The sequence below is a fragment of the Arachis hypogaea genome, chromosome 20 (genome assembly GCF_003086295.3).
Source record: "Arachis hypogaea cultivar Tifrunner chromosome 20, arahy.Tifrunner.gnm2.J5K5, whole genome shotgun sequence".
Classification (NCBI taxonomy): Eukaryota; Viridiplantae; Streptophyta; class Magnoliopsida; order Fabales; family Fabaceae; genus Arachis; species Arachis hypogaea.
In genome coordinates this window covers 26681267-26703514 of record NC_092055.1, presented here as the reverse complement: position 1 = coordinate 26703514, position 22248 = coordinate 26681267, and the positions used below count along the sequence as shown (strand labels likewise).

At 34.0% G+C, this 22248-nt stretch overlaps 3 protein-coding genes across 3 annotated transcripts; 1 reads left to right on the top strand and 2 right to left on the bottom strand.

Moving 5' to 3' along the window:
* Window positions 1-4238: 4238 nt before the first annotated feature.
* On the bottom strand, window positions 4239-10568 carry LOC112783442 (uncharacterized). Its single transcript, XM_025826395.3, has 12 exons — window positions 10262-10568; window positions 9600-9783; window positions 9032-9213; window positions 8081-8938; window positions 7901-7978; window positions 7392-7692; window positions 7067-7266; window positions 6617-6693; window positions 5697-5798; window positions 4856-5042; window positions 4683-4773; window positions 4239-4499 (listed from the first exon to the last, which is right to left on the bottom strand). Exons 2-11 carry the CDS (start codon window positions 9781-9783, stop codon window positions 4684-4686), a joined length of 2259 nt encoding a protein of 752 aa, XP_025682180.1. The 5' UTR covers window positions 10262-10568; the 3' UTR covers window positions 4239-4499; window position 4683.
* A 350-nt stretch (window positions 10569-10918) lies between these two features.
* On the top strand, window positions 10919-16601 carry LOC112783080 (protein RETICULATA-RELATED 5, chloroplastic). Its single transcript, XM_029296262.2, has 7 exons — window positions 10919-11924; window positions 12383-12512; window positions 12987-13514; window positions 14099-14206; window positions 14312-14860; window positions 15384-15497; window positions 15680-16601. Exons 1-7 carry the CDS (start codon window positions 11254-11256, stop codon window positions 15812-15814), a joined length of 2235 nt encoding a protein of 744 aa, XP_029152095.1. The 5' UTR covers window positions 10919-11253; the 3' UTR covers window positions 15815-16601.
* Window positions 16498-18803, bottom strand: LOC112783081 (arogenate dehydrogenase 1, chloroplastic). The gene is made up of 7 exons (XM_025825839.3): window positions 18287-18803; window positions 18006-18174; window positions 17641-17796; window positions 17347-17429; window positions 17014-17083; window positions 16847-16921; window positions 16498-16750 (listed from the first exon to the last, which is right to left on the bottom strand). Exons 1-7 carry the CDS (start codon window positions 18448-18450, stop codon window positions 16658-16660), a joined length of 810 nt encoding a protein of 269 aa, XP_025681624.1. The 5' UTR covers window positions 18451-18803; the 3' UTR covers window positions 16498-16657.
* Between the last annotated feature and the right edge of the window lie 3445 nt (window positions 18804-22248).

Below are 22248 nucleotides of genomic sequence, written 5' to 3'. Positions count from 1 at the left end.
CAACTTTAATTTTTTTTCATGGGTATATTTGTCAATGTTTAAAATTTTCGTGGGTAGAAATGGTAGTTTATTCCTCGAAAATTTATATCCTGATAAAAATAATTTTTAAAATAAAATTAATCTTTAAAGATATAAATGACAAATAAATTTTTAAATAATTTAAAAATATAATAAAAATAATCAAATATTATATTTTTTATAAATAACAAATAATTTGTACATTTTATTCAAATTTTTGTAATAATATTTAAATAATTATTAAGAAGTGCAAAAACATAAAAGCAAAATTCAATCTTTGGACTCTTCTTTTTTATTTTTTTTAAAAAATTTGAACATTCACGATAAAAAAAATCAAATAAATTCTCTTGATATAAAAATCATTAAATTTTAAAAATTAAAATACTTAATTTTTCTTACAATATTTGTCAATTACATAAAAATCTTATAATCAAAATTATTTTAGAATATATATTTAATATTTAATTATTTTATTATGTTCTTAAATTTTTTTATTTATCATTCATATTTTTTAAAATGATTTTAGTCAATAATATAAACTTTTAAAAAAGTTTACCTTTGTTTAAAATCTTGGCATCTTATAGGTTTTTGGTTAACACAATTTTATAGGTTAAAAGGTCATTACATAATAACAAAGAAAAAAGAACTCCTAAAGCCACATTAATTATTTCTTTATGGAGGATAGGATACTAACAATTTTTTTTTGTATAGGTTCTTTGTAGGCAAAAAAATATACTTAACTTCGGTCAAATATATCACTTTAATACTAGAATTTAAAAGTTAATTTTTAGACATTTAAGTTGTTCGGACAGCAGTAGAGCATCTCAGTTCACAGCTATTTCAGCCACAGTTCAATAACTTTAAAGTAAAGTAGTAGTTATGAGAGATTTTAATATCATTACGTCTCAGATTTCAACAATTTTATTGATGATAATAAATTGGTGAATATTAGAATGCTTGGCTGGCCTTTCACTTGGTCAAATACAAGACAGAGGTTGATTTTGTTAAGGAGAGGTTTGATCGAGTTCTAATTGGGTTACACTGGAAGACACTCTATGAAACAATAGAGAATTTGGATAAGACCATGCACCAATACTCTTGGATATTAATCCGCAAATATGGAGAACTAAAAGGAAATTTAAATTTCAGGAACGATGGTCTGAAGAAGCGGAAGTTAGCAGGATTGTGACTGAGGTTTAGAGCTTGGAAGTTGTGGGATCAGCTATGTTTTCTTTGGCTCAGAAACTTAAAGAATGTTGATATAGGCTGGTTCATTGGCAGATGCACTATAAAACCAACTCGAAGAAGGAGATTGATGAACTCCAAGCAGCCCTTGAGGAGCGAAGAGCTTCCGGTGTTCATGGAGGAGAAGAAATTACTAGTTTAAAGAAAAAATTGGAAAGTACTTATCTTAAAGAGGAGCGGTACTGGAGGAAAAAATCAAGGAGTAAATGGTTGAGAGAAAGGGATAAAAATATAGCATTTTTTCAACAAAAGTTTCAGTCTAGAGTGAGGAATAGAATTTGGAGATTAGTGGATAGCAATAATGAGGTAGCTTCTTGTCCAAAAAAGATTGCTAAAGTGGCTGAGGAGTATTTTTGCAATATTTTCTCCTCCATTTGTCATGCTAATCCCAATCAATTTCTAGAGGAGTTGGAGCCTAAAGTTACAGCTAATATGAACCGAAGTCTTCAAAGACCAGTGTCTACGGAAGAGCTTAAGAGAGCTACCTTCAATGTGCATGCTCAAAGTGCGGGGAGGATGATTTCACGGCTAAATTTCTTCACTTCTTTTGGGACATTGTTGGTGGGGACGCATTTAGAGTAATTCAAAGTTTCTTTCATAGTGGCTGAATGCTTAGGAACTTCAATCATACCCAGATTTGCCTCATACCAAAGATCCTAGATGCTAATAACATGACTCAGGTGAGACCGATTTAGCTTGTCTTCAGTTATTTACAAGATTATTTCAAAAGTTATGGTGCATAGATTACAAGGAATAATGAATCAGATTATTAGTGCTAATCAGAGTACCTTCCTTAAAGGGTGCCTCATTTCTGATAACCTTCTTATTGCACATGAATGTATGTACTATTTGTAAACCAAGAAGAGAAGCTCTGAGTTTGAAATGGCTATAAAGGTTGACATGAGTAAAGCATATGATAGAGTTGAATAGCACTTCCTATGGTATATTATGGAGAAATTGGGTTTAGTTCAAAGTGGATTAACTGGACTAAGAAATTGGTGACAACTGTTTCTTACTCTATTGTTGTGGAAGGTCAACCATTTAATTTTTTTAGACCAAATAGGGGTATCCGTCAAGGTGATCCCTTATCTCCCTATCTTTTTCTATTTTGTGCTAAAAGTTTTTCCTTTTTGCTACACAAGGCAGAGCAAAACAGACTCATTGAAGAGGTTCAAGTTAATCGGCGATGTCCGACTATTAATCACCTCCTATTCGCAGATGACTCAATCCTTTTCTGTAGGGGTTTAGCTGAAACTAGTCAAAGCATTATGAATCTTTTGGCAAACTATGAAAGTTTCAGTGATCAGACGGTTAATTTAGGAAAGTCAGCTACATTTTTCGGTCAAAACATGCCTCAACATATGAGATTGAAAATTGTAGAAACCCTCAATATCAACTGCATCGAAGCCTAAGATAAGTATCTCGGGCTCCCTTCTGTTGTTCAGTGTTCCAAAAAAGAGACATTTGGAGCAATTAAAGATAAAGTTCACAAGAAGGTGCATAGCTAGAAATGAAGTTTGCTTTCCTCGGGTGGCAAGTAGGTTCTGATCAAAGCAGTGTGTGTCAAGCTATATCTATATACATTCTATCATGTTTCGGCTACCGGACACTCTACTAAATGAAATTCACAGCACTCTCCCAGATTTGGTGGGGGCAGCGAGGAATGTAAAATGGCATGGATCAAATGGGATACCATGACAAGAGCCAAGAAGAAAGGGAGATTAGGGATAAAGGACATACGAGCTCAAAATTTGGCTTTACTAGGTAAACAACGTTGGTGAATTGTTAAACAACCTAATTCTACTCTAACCCAGATGCTCAGAGGCAAGTATTTCCACCATAGTAACATTATGAATACTCAAATAGACAACGTACTTTCTTGGGACTGGAGAAGTATTCTGGAAGGTCGTAAAGTGATTGAGAAAGAACTGGTATGGAGAGTTAGTTCGGGCAGAAATATACAAATCTTTTAGGATCCATGGCTCTTGCCACCGCACCCTTCAATGTTCTTGTGTTTGTAGTCCCAAATCTTCTAACATAGCCCGTGTTTTATGTTATGGACATGTTGAATGCTGACCGAAGCTGGAACCATGCCTTGATAGCAGAAGCTTTTCTAGCTGACATTAGCTCTCGCATCTTGTCAATTGAGCCAACAGATGAAGAAGATAAGTATTATATGGGTTTGTAACAAATCTAGTAGCTATGAAGTAGCCTTAGGCTACAAGATAGCTTATGCTTTCTACCATGCCCCAGTTTCTCAAGTGCCCACAATACATGCATCAACACCGAATTTGGAGGAAATTATGGGAGATGAAAATACTTCGTAAAATCAATTTTTTTCTGGAAGTGCTTGCAACTGTTCCACTCCCACTTCCCAAAGACGTCGAGCATGTGCCCAAGATGCTAAGATGCTCCTTTGATGAAAAATCAATCCTCCATAGAAAGATGTCGAGCATGTGCCCAAGATGCTAAGATACTCCTTTGATGAAGAATCAATCCTCCATAGCTTGCTTCGATGCCCACTCTCAGCTGCGATTTAGACCAATAGCTGCATCAACGACCAAATCTGGAGACCTAATTCGAGATCCTTCTTCAAATGATGGGAGAGAGCTTTCTCCACTTTACTGGCAGATATAGAAGGAAGGAGAAAACTTTCATTAATAGCTATCCTCTGTTGGAATGGTTGGAAAGCAAGAAACCAAGAAACCGTTTTATCCTTGAGAAAGAAATGGTCTAGCATCAACTGTGGTGGCCGACTCTGAAGCTAGCTCAACAACTTCACAGGGTTTTTCAATCAAATGAATAGAATTGAGCTCTGAATGTTATTTTTCTATCTTAATTTTCTTATTCTTTGTCTGTTTAGTGACTTTTGGAAGACTCCCATTTCTCATTCTAATCCTTAGTTGAATAACATTTGTTATTTCTCTTATAATTAATGAATAATAGTTATCTTTGGAAAAAAAAAAAGTTGCACAGGTGTAAACTATTTTTAATAGATATTAGATTTAGACAATTTAAGTTGGCTTGTATAATAAGCTAGTTTTCATTTGTTACTATCCTAAATTGATCTTTTCAACTTCTCAAATACTTCCATTTTCTCACCCACGTCACCGCGGTCACTTACAAAACATAACAATCCCTTTACAAATGGAAGTATGGGACACTTCTATATAGGTGCCCTTCTATATATTCACAAAAGCCTTTGCAGCCTTCTAGTGTTCAACCCAACACTCGTCCTGCAGTACACGATTGAACAGTGAAAAAGGTCATTTTATGTAAACAGAATTTTATTTATTTTCTCTAATGGAATTAACAAAGAACAGAGAAAATAAAGTTTAATAGAATGATTTTACATAATAGTATCCTTGATCTCTATAAAAAGACTTTATAATCCTTATTATAAGTAGACAATAGAGTACCTCACAAGAGTATGGCAGATAAGTAGCATCTCCTTCCAAGAGCTTTTAGATTAGTTGATTCCCAGCCACGACCTTCTTTGTAACATTCAATCTGCCATCAAGATTAAATCTTAGAAAATAATTGCAAATTGAAGAGAAAAGAATTGAATGAATGTAATGTAGAAATTGCATACCGTATCTAAAACTTCATTACTTTCACTCAAACCACCGATGGCAAAAATTGAATTTCCAATTACTACAGTTGCAAAATATCCCCTAGAAGTGTTCATGGGTTCGCTCATTATCCATGAACCAGTGCGAGGATCAAATATCTCAACTGTTGAGATCATCTGTTCTCCATTATATCCTCCAATTGCATATCTGTTTAGAACATTGTATCTAATTATTTAGCAAAATAAAAGTATTCTTCTAAAGCTTATTCTAGGCTGAAAAAATGCTAATCTATAGTAAGAATCCATGAGTTAAAAGAGTAATGATATATTTTATGAATTCAATTTGTGTATTACATTAGCAAAAGTAACTTTTCACACCTACTACTTGAGTGGTCATTTGAAAGAAGGATTTGATACCGATGATGGTGCATCACAATTAAACTCATTTCATTGATCTAACCATGACTCTATCCTTACATTTTCACTTTATATCAATCTTACTTAGACCCAAACCCTCTTCCTATGGCTTGCTCTTTCAAACAATATATTGTTATCAAAATTAAAAACAAAAAGAAGTCAGAAATCAATATTCAATAGATCCTTTGACTTGTCTCAACAACTACTTTGGTTTCCCTCCCAAAGATGGCTAGAGCATCCTTTATCAGAATGATTTTAGTCTACTAAGCACAAAAAGGGGCGGGCATAAAGTTCCTTACTTTTTCTGTAGGTTTTTCTACTAGCTCAATTAAGCATTCTAATATTATTAAATGGCCTTTGTTCCTCCTAAGTGCTATTACTGTTTGAATGTCCGATCCTGTTAGCCACTAACAGCAGCCAAGAAACACATAGGATATTAACTTACAGCTGTTCGTTTAGGACAGATAAAGAATGGCAGCCTCTCATTGTTGACATGTTTTGAAGTCTAGCCCATGAATTCCCGCGAGGATCATATCTCTCCACTGACCTGAAAAAAAGAAGAATTCAGAGAATCATTAGCTAGGACAATGGGGAAAACCAAAAAGAAAGGAATCATAAAGCCAAATCTCTTTTAAGGACAATTTCTAATCTTACGATTCATTTTTTTTTTGCTTTAGAATATTATATCCTATCCTATCTAAATTAAACACCCTAGCCAGGCCATAGTAGAGTCAAATGTTAGAATAAAATTAATCTTTTTGCTTTCTGGGGATATAAGATGTATTATCAGATAAAAACACAAACTAATCAGTCTGCTAAGTAATCGAATCGAGTATAACAATTTAACCATGTGCTACAAAATACGAAGACAAAACTATTGTCGGAATTTATACACAGACGAACTTTACCATAATGAACGGAAACCACTGGATCAGGATGGAACAATCAAAGCTCAATGGTTCTTTGTTCTAAAATTATTCAAGATATGAAGGAGTTCAAAAAAGAGTTGGGATAAAAACAAAATACACTTTTCCAATAAAAATAAAATAGTAGTCAAAGAATATTTTAGGCATCAACAAATCAAAATGATGAATACTTTTGAAATTTATGGGAGGGTTCCAAGTTTCATTTCATTATCAATTCAATTCAACAATCATAAAGCTGGTGATCACAACTGTGTGAACCAATATTAAATATCGTATCATTTTCATAGTTGCACTGTCAACACAACACAACACAACACAACTGGTTTTGGTTTTAGTGCTGGAGAAAATTCTAAGATCAGAGTGGAAGGAACGTAGCAAACTGGTGGCACTGGCAATTAGATAACAATCAATTATTGAAAGCAATTCAATAGATTTTAACCTCAAATAATTATCTCCATCAAATCCACCTACAACATATATGACGCCATTAATTTCTGCTGCAGCTGGAGTAAATCTCTGAAAGAAATTAAATGTTAATCAACAAGAATATTAGTTGAGATATCCATCCTTTGGTACAGATTGTCATAATGAAGCATAAAGTGTGCATCATCCAAGAGCATGGGAATTACAAAACAGAATCAGAAGTTCAGCATGCATGCAATAAGTTGGACATAATGACACAATTACCTTGAGTCTTGACATATAAAAACATCTAAACAAGCACGAGTACTAAAGATTAATAAAACTGAATTACTAAGCATCTTATAATTTGATGTTTGTAGTATAAAGTTCTAAATATTTTTTTATTTTTGGCAACTACATTCATGTTGCGACAATGCTAACCAATGGGAAAAAAAGAACGAAGTACTACAGAGGGAAAAGAAATTACTTTCATCATCATTGACCTTGTAGGTATCCACTTTCCAACGTTTGGGTCAAATGATTCAACCTCAGAGAAACATTGTACACCATTTCCACCGCCTATAGCGAAAATCTTGTCATTCAATGAAATCCCAGCAAGACTTCCTTTCTTTTGATGTACAGAAGGACGAGTGAACCATTGATTTTCCACTAGGTTGTATGATTCAACTTTCAAAAATGAAACTCAGATGTTAGTCAATATAAACAAGGTATCAAATCCTCTCAAAGAAGAAGAATGAATGGAGAAGTTTTTGCAAAAGAAGGTAAATAGAAAGAATGAATGGAGCTAATACCTGTGTCACACCACAAATTATCTTGTAAGCCACCAATTACATAAACTTCACCACTTAACTTCACAGTAGAGTTATATGATCGAATCGAACTCATTGGACAAAGGGTCTCCAACAAATCATTAGTTGGACAGTAGCAATCCAAAGTTGACACGCATGTTAACCCATCGAAACCTCCCATTATTAAAATTGATTCCTTATAACTAGATTTAGATCGCATTACAAGATCCTCTTTAGGAAATGTGACACAATCTGATGTCTTCAATTGCTGCTTCAAGCTCACTATCTCTCTTCTTGATTCAACCTGAACTTTTAGATGTGTTACTAATCTGAACAAAAATATCAAAATAAAAAAAAGGAAAAAACACAGCAACATGTGACATCACCCAGTCCCCGTCCACCCCTCCTCTTCGATGAAGAACTTTAAAATCTATTTCATGATATTAATGAAAGAACTCACTGATGCAGAATTAGGCAAGAGATTTCAATCTGAATAACAAGAAGATCCATACCAGCTCTTTCTCCAAGGAACAGATTTGCAGCTCCTGTTTGAACTGCTTTAACCGCAATTCATTGACTTCTTGTTGTATCTTAAAAGTCAACAATACACAAAATGATATTAAATTAGTTTGGTTATGACACTATGATTTTAAAATTTAAGAAGAAAAGGAATCCCAATGACAAAAAGTTACCTTGTCAAAAATAAAACGAAGATCAGGTGATTTGGCATTCAAATGCAACTCTGCTTCAGGAAAGCAACAATTTTCTATCTCAGACTTGTATGACCAAGAAGTATTACCCTCTGAAGCACTGCTCTGCAAGTAAGGAGTGGACATACTCTCACATGGTATGGATCGAGGCAAACACCGATCAGCTGAAACAGATAAGTAGAGGTCTTCCATATGCTGCTTCAAGTATTCAAATTGTTCATCACATTGGGTAGACTCATCAATAAATTCCTCTGATGTGTTGCTCCCTCCATTCAAACTAGATCCAATACATGGCGAATCCCATGCATTATTCATCTGATCTTCAGTAGGCAGATTCAACATGGTTTGCTCCAATGCTCCCTTGTGGTCTATTTCATCCACAGACTCATTGTGACCATTCAAACCATGAGTAGTTTCCAAGGAGGTCTGTCCAGTTTGAATATGCTTCAAATCACTGGTAGGATGGACATCATTTCTTAAAAGAGATGAGTAAGAGCGGCCATCATATTCCGAATTAGTGACTGAATTAGACAACGGAACTATCTGTCGGGTCTGAGAATTCTTCAAATCACCAGTCGAATGAACATCATTTCTTAAAAGAGACGAGTAAGAGCGGCCATCATATGCTGAATTAGACGAAGGAAGCTTTGGTATACTTCTCGGGATTATACTCTGTGCAGCTATTGGTGTAGACGCCGAAAAAAGGGATATTAGCTTCTTAGTTTGAACTTGATCCAGTTCAAACCAAAACAACTTTGGAAGGTAATAGTTGTCCTCGATAACCGGACTAAACTGAACTTCCGACAAGGGCTGGAACTGCATTCTAGTCTTGAACTTTACCTTAAATTATACAAACAAAAAGAGGGTGAAAAAAAAGTAAATCCTAAACTGAGTAGCCAAACTGATAGAACAATAAAAACATCATGCTCTAACCTGGGCTGCATATGGAGTGCAATCCGAGCTACCCTCAGTCCAGCCATAAGGATTAATATTCAATCTTCCACTACTTGCAGCTTCAAATATACCATGTAGCATCCTATCACTATAGTTGAATAGAAACAGAGGCAAACCAGGACCAATATTCTTCACATATGATATATGTCCAGATGGCAAGCCTGTTTCCAAGAATTAAAAATTTTAAGTTCTCACAGTAAATACATTTCATTTGTGCCTGCTAACTAAGTTGATTGAAAACTGCAAGTATATCAAAATGAAAAAGGAATATATTATTTATACTTTGTTTAAAGTGCTTAATGCAGTCACTCGTTGTACCAAAAGTCCAAAAACAAAAATGAGTACACAAATAATAATAATAATTAGTTAAAAAACTTTTTCAGAAAAAGAAAGCAAAAAAGTTTTGATTTTTTCAATGCATTCGATAAATTAAAAAAGAACTTAAAAAATTTAACAGTTAATTAACGTTTTCTATCAAAATTTTTGGTTTATAGTATATGCTTGACGAGTACCCAAACCAAAACCCTTGAAATAAGGTGAAACTAACCAAATAACTGCATTTGAAAGCACTGGTTCATTGTATTATGCTTGCATCCGAAGATAACTCCCCCTAATTCAGACTTCCTCAGATTTCTTGCAGTTACGCTGCAATTTACCGATGAAGAAGATGATGAAGGTGCTCGTGACCTTTCGCTCAATACATGAGTCTCTGTTCTCCTTCCCGCACCCATCTATTACCAAAATCACAAGTCTCAGTTATGCAGTAGAAATCGCCACACTCTACTACGAAACTAACCAAGTATTACTACTATAGATTACATGCATTTAAGATTTAATATTTAATTAATGATCTAAACATCATCTAATATAAAATGTAGTTGATTTATTTATTGTCTTAATAATAATAATAATAATAATAATAATAATAATAATAATAATAATAAAAATAAAAAATCATACCAGAACAATGATTAAAAATATCAAGAGTTAAAGAACTTCAAATATTAAATACCAAACGATGAAACTGTAAATCGATTAAAAGTAAATTAGTAATAAAATAAAATAGAAGTGGGTTAAGTCTCCTGGACTAACTGTGTGTGTATTTAAAACCTAAATAACACTACGGAACTGCATTTCGTGAGTAAGAGCATTTTGATCATTTTTGCCCTCATGAAAACAGAAAAAATGAAGGAAGGACAAAAAGGAAACCTTTGAGGCGGTGAATGTGTTTAATCGGCAAAGAGTAGCATAAGATGAACAAACGAAGAAGGTTGAAAAAGTGAAGAAAGGAGAAGAAATGGAATATAGATCACGTGAAGAGGAGAGTAATCAAAGAGGCACAAGAAAGTCTGGTCTCTTGTCTTCTCTTGGAACTCAAATAGAAATTATATTCCTGAAGCTGCGAGAGAGAGAGAGAGAAGCAGAGTGGGAGAAGGTGTCACTTCATTTGCCTGGTATAGCGGGGCAGTAGTGTACTTGGCATGCACCCATGCATACTATTTGTATGTATGTATGTATGTATATTGTTGTACTGCAATTCATATTTCATAATGAATGCATGAAGTGGGACCCATTCGCTAACACTCTGTTTCTTTCTTTTTTGGTGGAAGTTTTTGGTTGGAGACTTCCCTGGATCAAATGAATACAGTTTTTGGTCTGAAAAGAACAAATAGAAACTGGGCTTTTTGTTTGTTTTGCTTCACCTTGCCCAATATCCCACAAATTGATTTGGCACCTGGGCTTCAGATATTCCAACTATTATTTGATTTTATTCAGCCCTGAGTCACATCTGAGTCAGCTCATCTCAATCGCACAGAGAAAATTCCGAAAACAAGGAAAATAAAAACGCACCACATTCATTATCACAAAACAAAATATAACAAAAAGTGTTTGCCACTTGGCACCTGAATCCAATATCCTGTATGGACACAAATGCTTCACGTAGAACAATTAGAGCCCCCTCCAAACTTACGTACCAATATGTTCATAACAATTTAAATTTATTGTGACCACAAAAACACCTCATCTTTATTCAGCAACAAAATTTTATGGTTACGAGTATTTTTCATTTTCCCCCCCAAGATTTTCTATGACAAGTGAGAACGTTGAACAAGAACAATCAGTGAGCTAATGGTTACAAAAGCTAATCGAAGTATCATAGTTGGAGTTAGTTGAAGTGAAAACCTGAGGTCACCAAGGAGATGAAGCCAAACACCCAGGCTTCTTCCTTCGCCACTACTAAACCGCCGCACGTGACCTTCTTTCGCCGCTCACGTGCTCCCGTTCAACTAAACGACGCCGTGTGGACCGTGAAATGTCATCGTATCAACTTGTCCCTTCGCCACTCCAAGACCATAACCATAACTGCAGCCGCGAAGCCCGAGAATGACGGCGTAGCTGAAAACTCGGTCGGTCCGACCCGGCGAGTCGTGTTGGCGGCGCCATTTCTTGCCGCCGGCGCGTCGTTTCTGTTCTCGTCGGCAACGAGAGCGGATGATAAGGCTGTGACGGCGCCATCTCCTGTTTCGGCGCCTCCGCCTGCAGAATTGAAGGCGGCGAAGGTTGAGGAACCGAAGAAGAAGCAGAAGGAGGAGGAGGCGATAACGTCGAGGATTTACGACGCGACGGCGATCGGGGAACCGTTGGCAATAGGGAAGGACAAGGGGAAAGTGTGGGAGAAGCTGATGAACGCGCGCGTGGTGTATTTGGGGGAAGCGGAGCAGGTTCCGGTTCGCGACGACAAGGAATTGGAGCTCGAGATCGTTAAGAATTTGCAAAAGCGGTGCATAGAGAATGAGAAGCATTTGTCTTTGGCTCTTGAAGCTTTCCCTTCGAATCTTCAGGAACCGCTCAGTCAGTTCATGGATAACAAGTATGCATTTCAAATTTTGCTGAATGAATATAGCTTTTGGGTTCATATCAGATAACTGTTGAATTGAGAATGTAGTGTAGAAATGTAGATGAATGTTGGTTAACGATTATGAACTTGTAAATTGAAGGAAATTGATCATTAGACATTAGTCACTGCGAGCTTGAACAAGAATCTTCAAGTTGAAGTGAGTAAGAATTAACAAGTTTCTGTGTCACTTGAGCCATGAAAATGACTAAGCTAGTTTCTGTCCTATTTAATTTTTGTTCTGTGGATTGCTAAATTTAGAATTTAATAATCAATTAGGAAAATAGATCTTGTTATTTCACACACACACATGGCGTGCAATTCTTTATGTTAAATTTTAATCTGCCCTCCGTTTACTAATTCAATTACTATTTTACTGTTAATCTCTGTCTGTCTCTTAAGAGTAATTCTTTCATATTAAACTTTTGCAACAGGATAGATGGAGAAACCTTAAAGTCTTATACAATGCATTGGCCGCCTGAAAGATGGCAGGAGTATGAACCTCTTCTTAATTACTGCCGTGAAAATGGAATCCGCCTTGTTGCTTGTGGCACCCCACTATCGGTATGCTTGAATTTTCATTCACAAACTTATGCAGATATGTCGATTGTTTATTAACCTATGGAATTTCTGGCGGAGTATTGTGCTTAACTAACTCACAATATAAGCTAATGGTGTGCACAATAATGAGGAGCCCCCAGGGACTTAATTGCATTGTGACAAGAATAGCCTAGTCTGAATATCAATCCGAAATAATTTTTTTTTAAAAAAAGGGCAAACACTGAATAGAATTGAATTTATCATCCTCAAATGTCTCAAAAATAAGCAGAATGTTTAATAAAACATGCTTTTTCCCTAATTGGTAAGATGGCCTGTTAAAAGAATAGAGGAAAACCCAAAAGAACTTTAGGAACACCAAAGGAACCTTGTATTGAAAGCTTAACTGACCTAAGGTGTCGATTGTTATGTTTAACCGAATCCACTCTTTAATTAGATAAATCAAGTTGATAATTATGATGACCATTCACTCATCTACAGATCTTAAGGACTGTACAAGCAGAAGGAATTCGTGGGCTTTCAAAAGCTGATCGTAAAGTATATGCACCTCCAGCTGGTTCAGGCTTCATATCAGGCTTCACTTCTATCTCACGTAAATCATCAGTTGATAGTATTCTAAATCCATCAGTTCCTTTTGGTCCAAGCTCATATCTTTCTGCACAAGCTAGAGTTGTAGAGGAGTATAATATGTCCCAGATCATCTTACAAAATGTGCTTGATGGAGGAGCATCGGGCATGTTAGTAGTTGTGACTGGTGCAAGCCATGTAACATATGGTTCTAGAGGAACTGGAGTGCCAGCAAGAATTTCAGGAAAAATACAGAAGAAAAACCAAGTTGTAATATTGCTTGACCCTGAAAGACAGTTCATTCGTGGAGAGGGAGAAGTTCCTGTTGCTGATTTTTTGTGGTATTCTGCTGCCAGACCCTGTAATAGAAATTGCTTTGACCGTGCTGAGATTGCTCGGGTTATGAATGCTGCTGGGCGCAGACGAGATGCCCTTCCACAGGTTAGCAAACCATTAAAGTTCAACATCCCACAGATTGCTATGTTTCTCATATCAGTTCCTTTTGGAGTTTTTAGTTGTATTCAGTATAGCTTTGGTATTCCACAATCATTTACAGTATATATTCTTGCCAGCTGACACAAATTGTGCACCTCAAAAACCTATCAGTGTCAGGTTGTGTCCTTCAAAAATGTACCATTTCATAGTATCATTTCATGTCCCAGATCTTCCTTTTCCTTTAAACTCTTATTCCTTTATGGCTTTATCAGTTCAGGTTTAATGCAAAACACAATACATGATAATGGAGTTGAAAACTTTGGGATGGGGTAAATTGTGATCATGAAGTCCTTAGTCTGGGATTCTGATAATTTTTTAAAATCAAGTTCTCTTAATTTGTAATTTATCATTCATGCATCCGAGAGTATAGGAGGTCTAATTAGCAATTGTTTGCATTTGATGATTTCGTAGTGAATGTCTTTTCGGATTCTTTTTATCTATGTTATCATCCTTTAGACAGTAGTATATGACAATGCTCGTTGTAAGTTGTAACATCATCATACAAAGGTATATTTTCCTTCCGGTTTCAGGATCTACAAAAGGGAATTGATCTTGGTTTGGTATCACCAGAGGTATTGCAGAACTTCTTTGACATAGAGAAGTATCCCTTAATTTCAGAACTCACTCACCGTTTCCAGGTAAGTTTATATATGAAAATAAACTCTTCTCTTTAACCATTTGAATGTTTCATATTTTTCTTCCTTTCATATTCATACCTCCTCATCAGGCTCTTCTTGGTGCAGGGTTTCAGGGAAAGATTGTTGGCAGACCCCAAATTCTTGCATAGATTAGCCATAGAAGAAGCTATATCGATAACAACTACTCTAATAGCACAGTATGAAAAGCGGAAAGAAAATTTTTTCCAGGAACTAGACTATGTTATCACAGACACTGTCAGAGGATCAATTGTTGATTTTTTTACAGTGTGGCTTCCTGCACCAACTCTGTCATTCCTTTCATATGCTGATGAGGCAAATGCACCTGAAAACATTAATTCACTAATAGGTCTTCTGGGCTCCATCCCAGACAATGCATTTCAAAAGAATCCAGCAGGGATAAACTGGAATCTCAATCATAGAATTGCATCAGTTGTATTTGGTGGTTTAAAACTTGCCGGTGTTGGATTTATTTCAAGCATAGGTGCTGTGGCTTCATCAAACTCTCTATATGCAATTCGTAAATTACTTAATCCGGCTGTCGTTACTCAACAACAGATTGTGAGGTCACCAATACTCAAAACAGCAGTTGTTTATTCATTATTTCTTGGAATCTCGTCAAATCTCCGATACCAGGTACACCTGCCTTTTGCATTCAACTCCTTTGTTGTAGCTTGTAAATAATGTGTAACAGAGCGTTAAAGTAAGATTTGACCTAACTTCTGTGGGAAATAGATCTATATTATCATGATGGTTTGTCTTTCTATAGTTGCTGTCATGAATTGAATTTTTCGCAATATACAATTATTGGAGCAAGGCAAAACATACTTGGAAGTTGGATTTACATCGTCATTTGAAAGCAGGGAGACATCAAATGTGTCATTGTTAATTACAATCTTTTTTTGGATTATTGTAACACTTTGATGTTAAAATTGTGAAAGATATGTTCAATTTCAATAATAACTACTTTGTCTTGTTGTCTATTTTTCTCTTTCTCACCTATTCTTCAGGATACTACTGGATAATTATTTAAGGACTTTTTCTTTCTGAAAATTATGAGTATATATTTATTTATTTGGTGTTATTGTACTATGAATTTGCATCCAGCTAAGGTCTGCAACTACCCTTCTTTATTAATACTGAAATATTTTTTGTGCAGGTAATTGCTGGGTTAGTGGAGCATCGCCTTTCTGAACAGTTTGCATCCCAAACCTTGTTTGTAAATATGGTATCGTTTGTCGCACGGACAGTCAATTCCTATTGGGGAACCCAGGTCAGATCAACTTTTCTTGTTTTGCTTTCCATATTTTTTCGTCACTTGCACATTTCTCATTGCTTACTATTGCACATATATTATTATTATTATTATTATTATTATTATTATTATTATCTACCTATTAACTTGATTATCTGAGTAGAATATTTCAACTTTGGTTTTCCTATATATTCCTGCAGCAATGGATTGACATTGCCCGCGCTACTGGTCTGCAAGTTAGAAAGACAGAGTTACCTACATCAGATCCTCCAAATAATGCAGCAATTGTTTGCGGCGAAACAGAAGAAGCCAGCATTGATGAGATAAAAGAATAAATGAGATTCAATCTCCTTTCGTGATATATTTATAATTCTCATTTTTGTATTATTATTCTTAAAAATCTTGTATAATAGGCTCAAAAGTATAGGGTTTTTCGCTTTCATGATCTCTCTCTCTCTCAAACCTGTTGACAGTTCCTTTAACGGCTCAGTTGTACACATTTTGATAGGATCCCATTTTGGTAAATATAATTTTGATGTAAGTAATAAATGCAGGGCTGTTTCAAGATGAGACCAACAATACATGACTGTAACTACTTTATGGTTAGGCAATCACTCTTTTGTAAGACCTTTTAAACGGGTTGCGGGGTTAAAGAAAAGTTGAGGAGCACCTATACTGGAGTATAATGAAGTGATGAACCAACCTTTGGATTTGCAGCAACTATATTGGTAAGAATTTATAGTTAACACTAGATCTCGTGCTCAATGCGTGGATATCATGGGATATGTTATGTACACATCTGGAACCCATTTAGATTGAGTATATCTCATCTAATGATAGATAGACTGCAAGTTATCATGATTTCCTACACAAAATATGTAGATATAATTTATTTCTTTATATGTTCGGCACACAAAGGGACATTGAGGTCTACATTTTTTCCCCTTAATTTTTGGGTGAAGTGAAGCAACAAAACCTGAGTTATCTAAAACCAACTGGTGCTGGATTCTTCCAGGCATTGGGAATAAATGTATGCTTTACTAATATTGAAATTACTGAGCATGTATTGGGAATGGAACCTATTTATTACAAGTGATTGAATGTATCTATTTCTTTTGTTTCTTTCTTTCCACTTCTTTTTTTTATATAATTTCTTTTGCTCAAGTACAAGTAATACATCAACTTTCAGTTTTTTCTTGACCCTGCTCCTCTTTCATCATTTGAACCAGCATCTCTTTGACCTTGAACAAGGCATGCTCAAGGTTTTCCAGCTGCATAGATGAGTATATCTTAAGATGCTTGGTTATGCACTTATGCTTCTAAACAGTGATAACCTAAAAACAAGCATTTCATATGCAGTTACATACCTCTTGTATGGCAAATCTGTTATGCGTGAACAATCCACTGTACAGATCAAAACTACATTTCATGGTGGTCTCCTTCTGCAAGTAAAATTTGATATGTTACATTTAGCGATTGTTGTACCATAGCTAGTTGATAAAATGAACAACATATATGAATTATGAATGACTACCAATTGAACAAGTGTCTCAAAGCCCTTAGTGTCAATAGGTGTGGACCTTATATCCATTTCTCCCAATGTCCTGATTAGTGAGGATTGAAGAATCAGCAGAATTTTACATTTTGTGAGCATATATATATATATACAAAAATGTTATTCGTATACTAAAATCAGCCACTAAAATTAGCTACCAATGTATTTGTGTATAAATATATGTGTGACTTAATTTATTTTCAATGTGTATTTGTATTTTAACATTTATTTTATACTAGTGGCTGATTTTGGTGTAAACGTAGCATAGTCGATATATATATTGTGATTAGATATATGTTGAATACCATGTACCTGCCTATTGTGTGTGTGATAAATTGGCTCCTAGCAGCTGCTTTATCATGTTCCTCACAGGACATTTCTACCATCCTGCAACCCTGTATAATACATACAATGTATATGCAATTGATCTTGCTTGAATTCATCACCAGGTTTGGGTCATCATCATTTGATTTTTTAACCTTTATCTCATAACTAATCCTAGGAGTATGTAAAGAACATGTTACCTTATCCTTAAGCTTTGTCTTTCTTTCTTGAATTACATTGATTTGTTCACTTTAGAATGTAACTAACTATGGATTAACGTACCTCAGTTTCAAAAATTTGGAGGAAACGAGAGCATTTGGCTTCATCTTGAATTCGAACTTTGTCATACATGAAAGTGAGATCTTTCCACCCATCCTTCCCACTGATTGGTCCAAACATTGGGTGCGTGCACAGTATGTCTAACTCCCCTGGCAACGTCTTTCCAACACAAACAAAAACAAATGAAGAAACTGATGAAACTAAGGTAACCATCCTCCAAATGAAACAAGTAAGAACTCAAGTTATGTAATGAATATAGGGTTACTGCAATTTCTCCTAAATTAGAAAATAATAGTAAGTCAGAAACACCTTTTTTTTGTTTATAATGACAACGCCCATAAATTAAATGGTATTTTACAACTGCTTACTCGGAGTAGAAGGTTTCTAGGATGTTCTTTGACCGAAAGGACATCAACAAAGAGCGTTGGTCGCTTCAGACAAGTGAGTGGCATTGACCTCATAACTTCCGCTAGCGATAAGATCGATGTGCATAACAGTATTACATCGTTCCCAGCATCAAGGAATGCACTCATATCCCTGCAAAACATATATATGAAATTGATGTGCATCTATGTACCTACATACTATACTATATGACTTATTGTGTATGTGTGCATGCATGTATAACGCTTAATGCTTTATTAATTACCTGAAAAAATGGATACCCATTTGGAGGCAGAGATGGGAGTAATCTGATCGAGAAGTTGCCGTTATAGTGTGGCCTTGTTTTATAATTGTCTTTGCAAGAAACTGTCCGAAGGTGCCGAAACCCACTATGCCTATTTTCATGTTTTGGGAATGGGAAGATGACATGGTTTAGTGAAAGTGTGGATAATGTCCCAAAGAACAATGGTGCGTGTATTAGTTATTACTATCAAGTATCAACCACTCCTACTTGTGGCAGCTATTCGTTATGGTGATCTAGGGTGAATTGGCCCTTTATATAGTTAATTGAAAAGGTTAAAAAAAAAGTACTACCACCTAACCCATCTCTCACCCTTAGTTTTTCATCAAGCTTAAATTGTTAACTAAAAGGCAAGTCTTTTTTCTTTTTTTTTTTTTTTTAATGTTGCTTTGTATTGAAAAAATTGCAATGATTTGTCAATTCACCTCAAAATTTTAGTGCATCCATTGGAAGTTAAGCATGAGCACAAAAATATTGTTTTGGGATAATTATAAATCTATTGGTAGTCCTACTAGGAGATCTCCTCAATGGAATAAATGCTTTTGATGTTCTAAATAAATGTCAACCACACAATAATCTAAAATCAAACAGAAAGTACAATAAAAATTGAATTTATGATTACAACCTTTTGTAGAATATGATTCTGTTGTTCCATAAGAGAGAATAGAATTTCTCGTCTTAGCAGGGTGGAAGGATTAAAAAAAAAAGTCAAGAACAAGAAGTTGATAGTTTTGTAATAAAAATTCAAGGAATAATGGGAACAAAAAAAAAAACATCCAATAGAGCAAAGCAAGGGAAAATTGAAAATAAAGGTTAGAAAGGAGCAGAAATATAATACAAATGTGAATTTTTTTTTTTCCAGTGTGAAAAAATAATAAAATAATAAAATAAATTAATGATAACGAAAAACTTGTGATTCAATCTTTCTTCTCAAGTCCTCTAATATAGTCATTAACAAACTAAAAGAAAGGCACAAACAAGTAAACTGCTAACTCTAACTTCTTGTTTTTTTCTCAAATGGAATGTCTAACTTCTTTTTCTAACAACCATCTTGGTTGTGTAGTCGTCCTATTATGGAGCTCCTGCACAGTAGCCAGCTACCGGTAGTTGCTGCATTTTTTTTCTATTTTCTTTTCTGTTTTCTATTTGAAACTTTGAGTGACCAATATGGCAATATGGATTAACCATATCATGAATTTAATTTTTCCATTGATTTAAACGCAATGTTGCATCTAACTACCTTACTTTAAATGGAAGTCCATTATTAATTGATTAGCATACAGAAAATGTTCCTTAGACTTTTATATTACTGTACTTATGCCTGACATTCATTCTACTACTTTAATGTGGTCTCTAATTAAAGGTAGCCTTCATTTCAACACTCAAACAAATGTTTCATTCTTGAATTATGTTAGGTGTTTAACTGATGATTACTTTTAAGTGTTTAAATAGATTTTTTATTTAAAATATTACTAGTTTGAAAACTATTTATCAAATTGTCACTTTTTTTAATCACAATGACAATTGATTCTTTTCAATTAGATGATGATTTATGATTTTTTTACTAAAATATCACTATTTAAAAATTATTTACCAAATTGTAATTCTTTTGAACGAAACATAATAAGAAACTGTCTTTTTTGTTTTCTCTCAATGGAGTGGAATTCGAACAGAGACTTTGAGAGATAAAGAACGACATCTTGGTTAACACTAAGATCAGACTGCTTGTTACATATTATGTTTTCGGCCTCTTTATACATTCAAATTTTTTTGGCAACTAATAAGTCCAACCAAATTAGTTCAAACCTAACAAAAATCAGTAAGAGTGAGTAGACACGCTCTAACTCCTAGCGACATCATGCGCTTTCACTTTTTCTTCACGTTCTTTCTTCTTCTTTGCGTTTTTTTTCTTCTTCTCTGGATGTAGTTGCTGTGTTTTTTTTTTCTTTTTCTCTTTATCTTCCTGGTGATTTTTGCAGCATTATGTATGTCTTCTTTTTCTTTATTTGATTTTTTTCTTCTCTTTTTCTTATTTTTATTCTTGTTAAGAGGGTGAAATAAGAAAAATCATGAGAATGTGAGATAAGAAAAGAAGAAGATGATAACGAAGAAGAGGATGAGTAGTTTTGAATTATACAAAATTTATTAAAAAATAACACCGAAATATCTTAATAATAATACCGAAACTTCTTAATTTTGACACTGAAATTTAATTACAAAAATACAACTTCTTTAATATTGCATTTTTTTGTTTCTTATGATGATAATGTTGATGATGATGATAAGGAGGAGGAGGAGTAGTAGTTTTGAATTGTTACTCTTACTTTTTTTATGAGTATTGTTTCTCATATTAGACTTGAATAAACATGTATTATAATCTTATTTAATTGAATGAATGTAAAAAGTAAATTGTATACTAAAAGATCACAAGATAGCACCAAAATTATTTGAATGAACATGTTTAAACTATATTACAATTTTATTTAGTTGAATGAATGTAACTTCACACTTATTAGATTGAATTCTTATCAGAAACAAAAAAATACCAAAATTTTTTAATTTTGACACTGAAATGTTGTTACAAAAATAAAAAATTTCTTAATTTTGACACCAAAATTTTATTACAAATATAGAAATGCCTTCTTAATGTCTTTTTATGCTTCAATAAGAGCTCCTTTTTTTCCTCTACTTACTAACTAAAGATAATGAGAAGGAATATTTTAATTTGATGTTCTAATCTTGGTAAGTAATCATGATGATCAAGATAACGAAGAATAAGAGGAGGAGGAGGAAGAGTTGTTGTTTTGAATTGTTATTCTTTTTTCTTTTATAGGAGTATTGCTTCTCATATTAGACTTGAATGAATATGTATTACAATCTTATTTAATTGAATGAATGTAAAAAGTAAATTGCATACTAACAGATCACAAGGTAACACCGAAATTATTTGAATAAATATGTTTGTACTATATTAGAATCTTATTTAGTTGAATGAGTGTAGGTTCACATTTATTGAATTGAATTTCTTCCAGAAATAAAAAAAAAACACCGAAATTTCTTAATTTTGATATCGAAATATTGCTACAAAAACACAGAAATATCTTTTTTAATGTTGTATTTTTTGCTTCTTCTTTTTTTCTTCTGTTGCTCTTACTTTTTTTAAGAGCATTGTTTTTCAACTAGACTTGAATGCTCGCTTATTGAATTGAAATATTATATATGCAAAAATTTGAAAGAGAATGAAGGAGGAAAAAAAACACTGTAATTTACGTATAAGAAAAAAATAATATTGACAACGATAACGATGATGATGATGATGGAGGAGGAGAAAAAGGAAGGAGAAGAATAAATTCAAATGAGAAAGAAAGGAGGAGGTGGTGGTGGTGGTGACAACAACGACGATAACGAAAGAGAAATATAAGAAAAAAGGAGGAGAATAAGAAGAGACAGTAGCGATGACGATAACAATGATGATGATGAAAGGGTAAGAAGAGAAAAAGAAAAAAGAAAAATAAATTCAAATGAGAAAGAAGGAGGAGAAAAAGGAGGCGGAGGAGGTGGTGATAATGGTGACAATGACATCGATGATAACGAAAGAGAAAGATGAAGAAAAAGGAAAAGAAAAAGAATAAGAAGATGCAGTAGCAGCAACGATGTACGAGGGAAGAAGAAGTGCGTGAATAAAAAATACATTATAACAATTTAGTTGGACTTAGTTAAATAAATGACTTGATGTAAAACTTTTCTGTTATATTTTTTTTAAATATATTATTTTCTAATTGATATATATAATTTAAAGCATTCATTAAATATTATTTTTATGTTTATTTAATTTTTATTTTATATTAACTCTTTCTTAAATTAACTATTATTTTATTATATAAAATTATTAAAATAAATATTAAATTTTATTAAACACCTATAAA

Excerpts from the sequence above, each read along its gene's own strand:
- LOC112783442 (XM_025826395.3), bottom strand. The coding sequence starts at position 9,783 with ATGGGTGCGGGAAGGAGAACAGAGACTCATGTATTGAGCGAAAGGTCA. Across the intron at positions 7,693-7,900 it reads GTTCCTTGGAGAAAGAGCTG|GTTGAATCAAGAAGAGAGAT; the intron begins GTATGGATCTTC and ends CTAAAAGTTCAG. Across the intron at positions 5,799-6,616 it reads GATGGAGATAATTATTTGAG|GTCAGTGGAGAGATATGATC; the intron begins GTTAAAATCTAT and ends TCTTTTTTTCAG.
- LOC112783080 (XM_029296262.2), top strand. The coding sequence starts at position 11,254 with ATGAAGCCAAACACCCAGGCTTCTTCCTTCGCCACTACTAAACCGCCG. Across the intron at positions 11,925-12,382 it reads AGTCAGTTCATGGATAACAA|GATAGATGGAGAAACCTTAA; the intron begins GTATGCATTTCA and ends CTTTTGCAACAG. Across the intron at positions 15,498-15,679 it reads ATTCCTATTGGGGAACCCAG|CAATGGATTGACATTGCCCG; the intron begins GTCAGATCAACT and ends ATATTCCTGCAG.
- LOC112783081 (XM_025825839.3), bottom strand. The coding sequence starts at position 18,450 with ATGTCATCTTCCCATTCCCAAAACATGAAAATAGGCATAGTGGGTTTC. Across the intron at positions 18,175-18,286 it reads ATGGGTATCCATTTTTTCAG|GGATATGAGTGCATTCCTTG; the intron begins GTAATTAATAAA and ends TATGTTTTGCAG. Across the intron at positions 16,922-17,013 it reads TTGAGACACTTGTTCAATTG|AAGGAGACCACCATGAAATG; the intron begins GTAGTCATTCAT and ends TTTTACTTGCAG.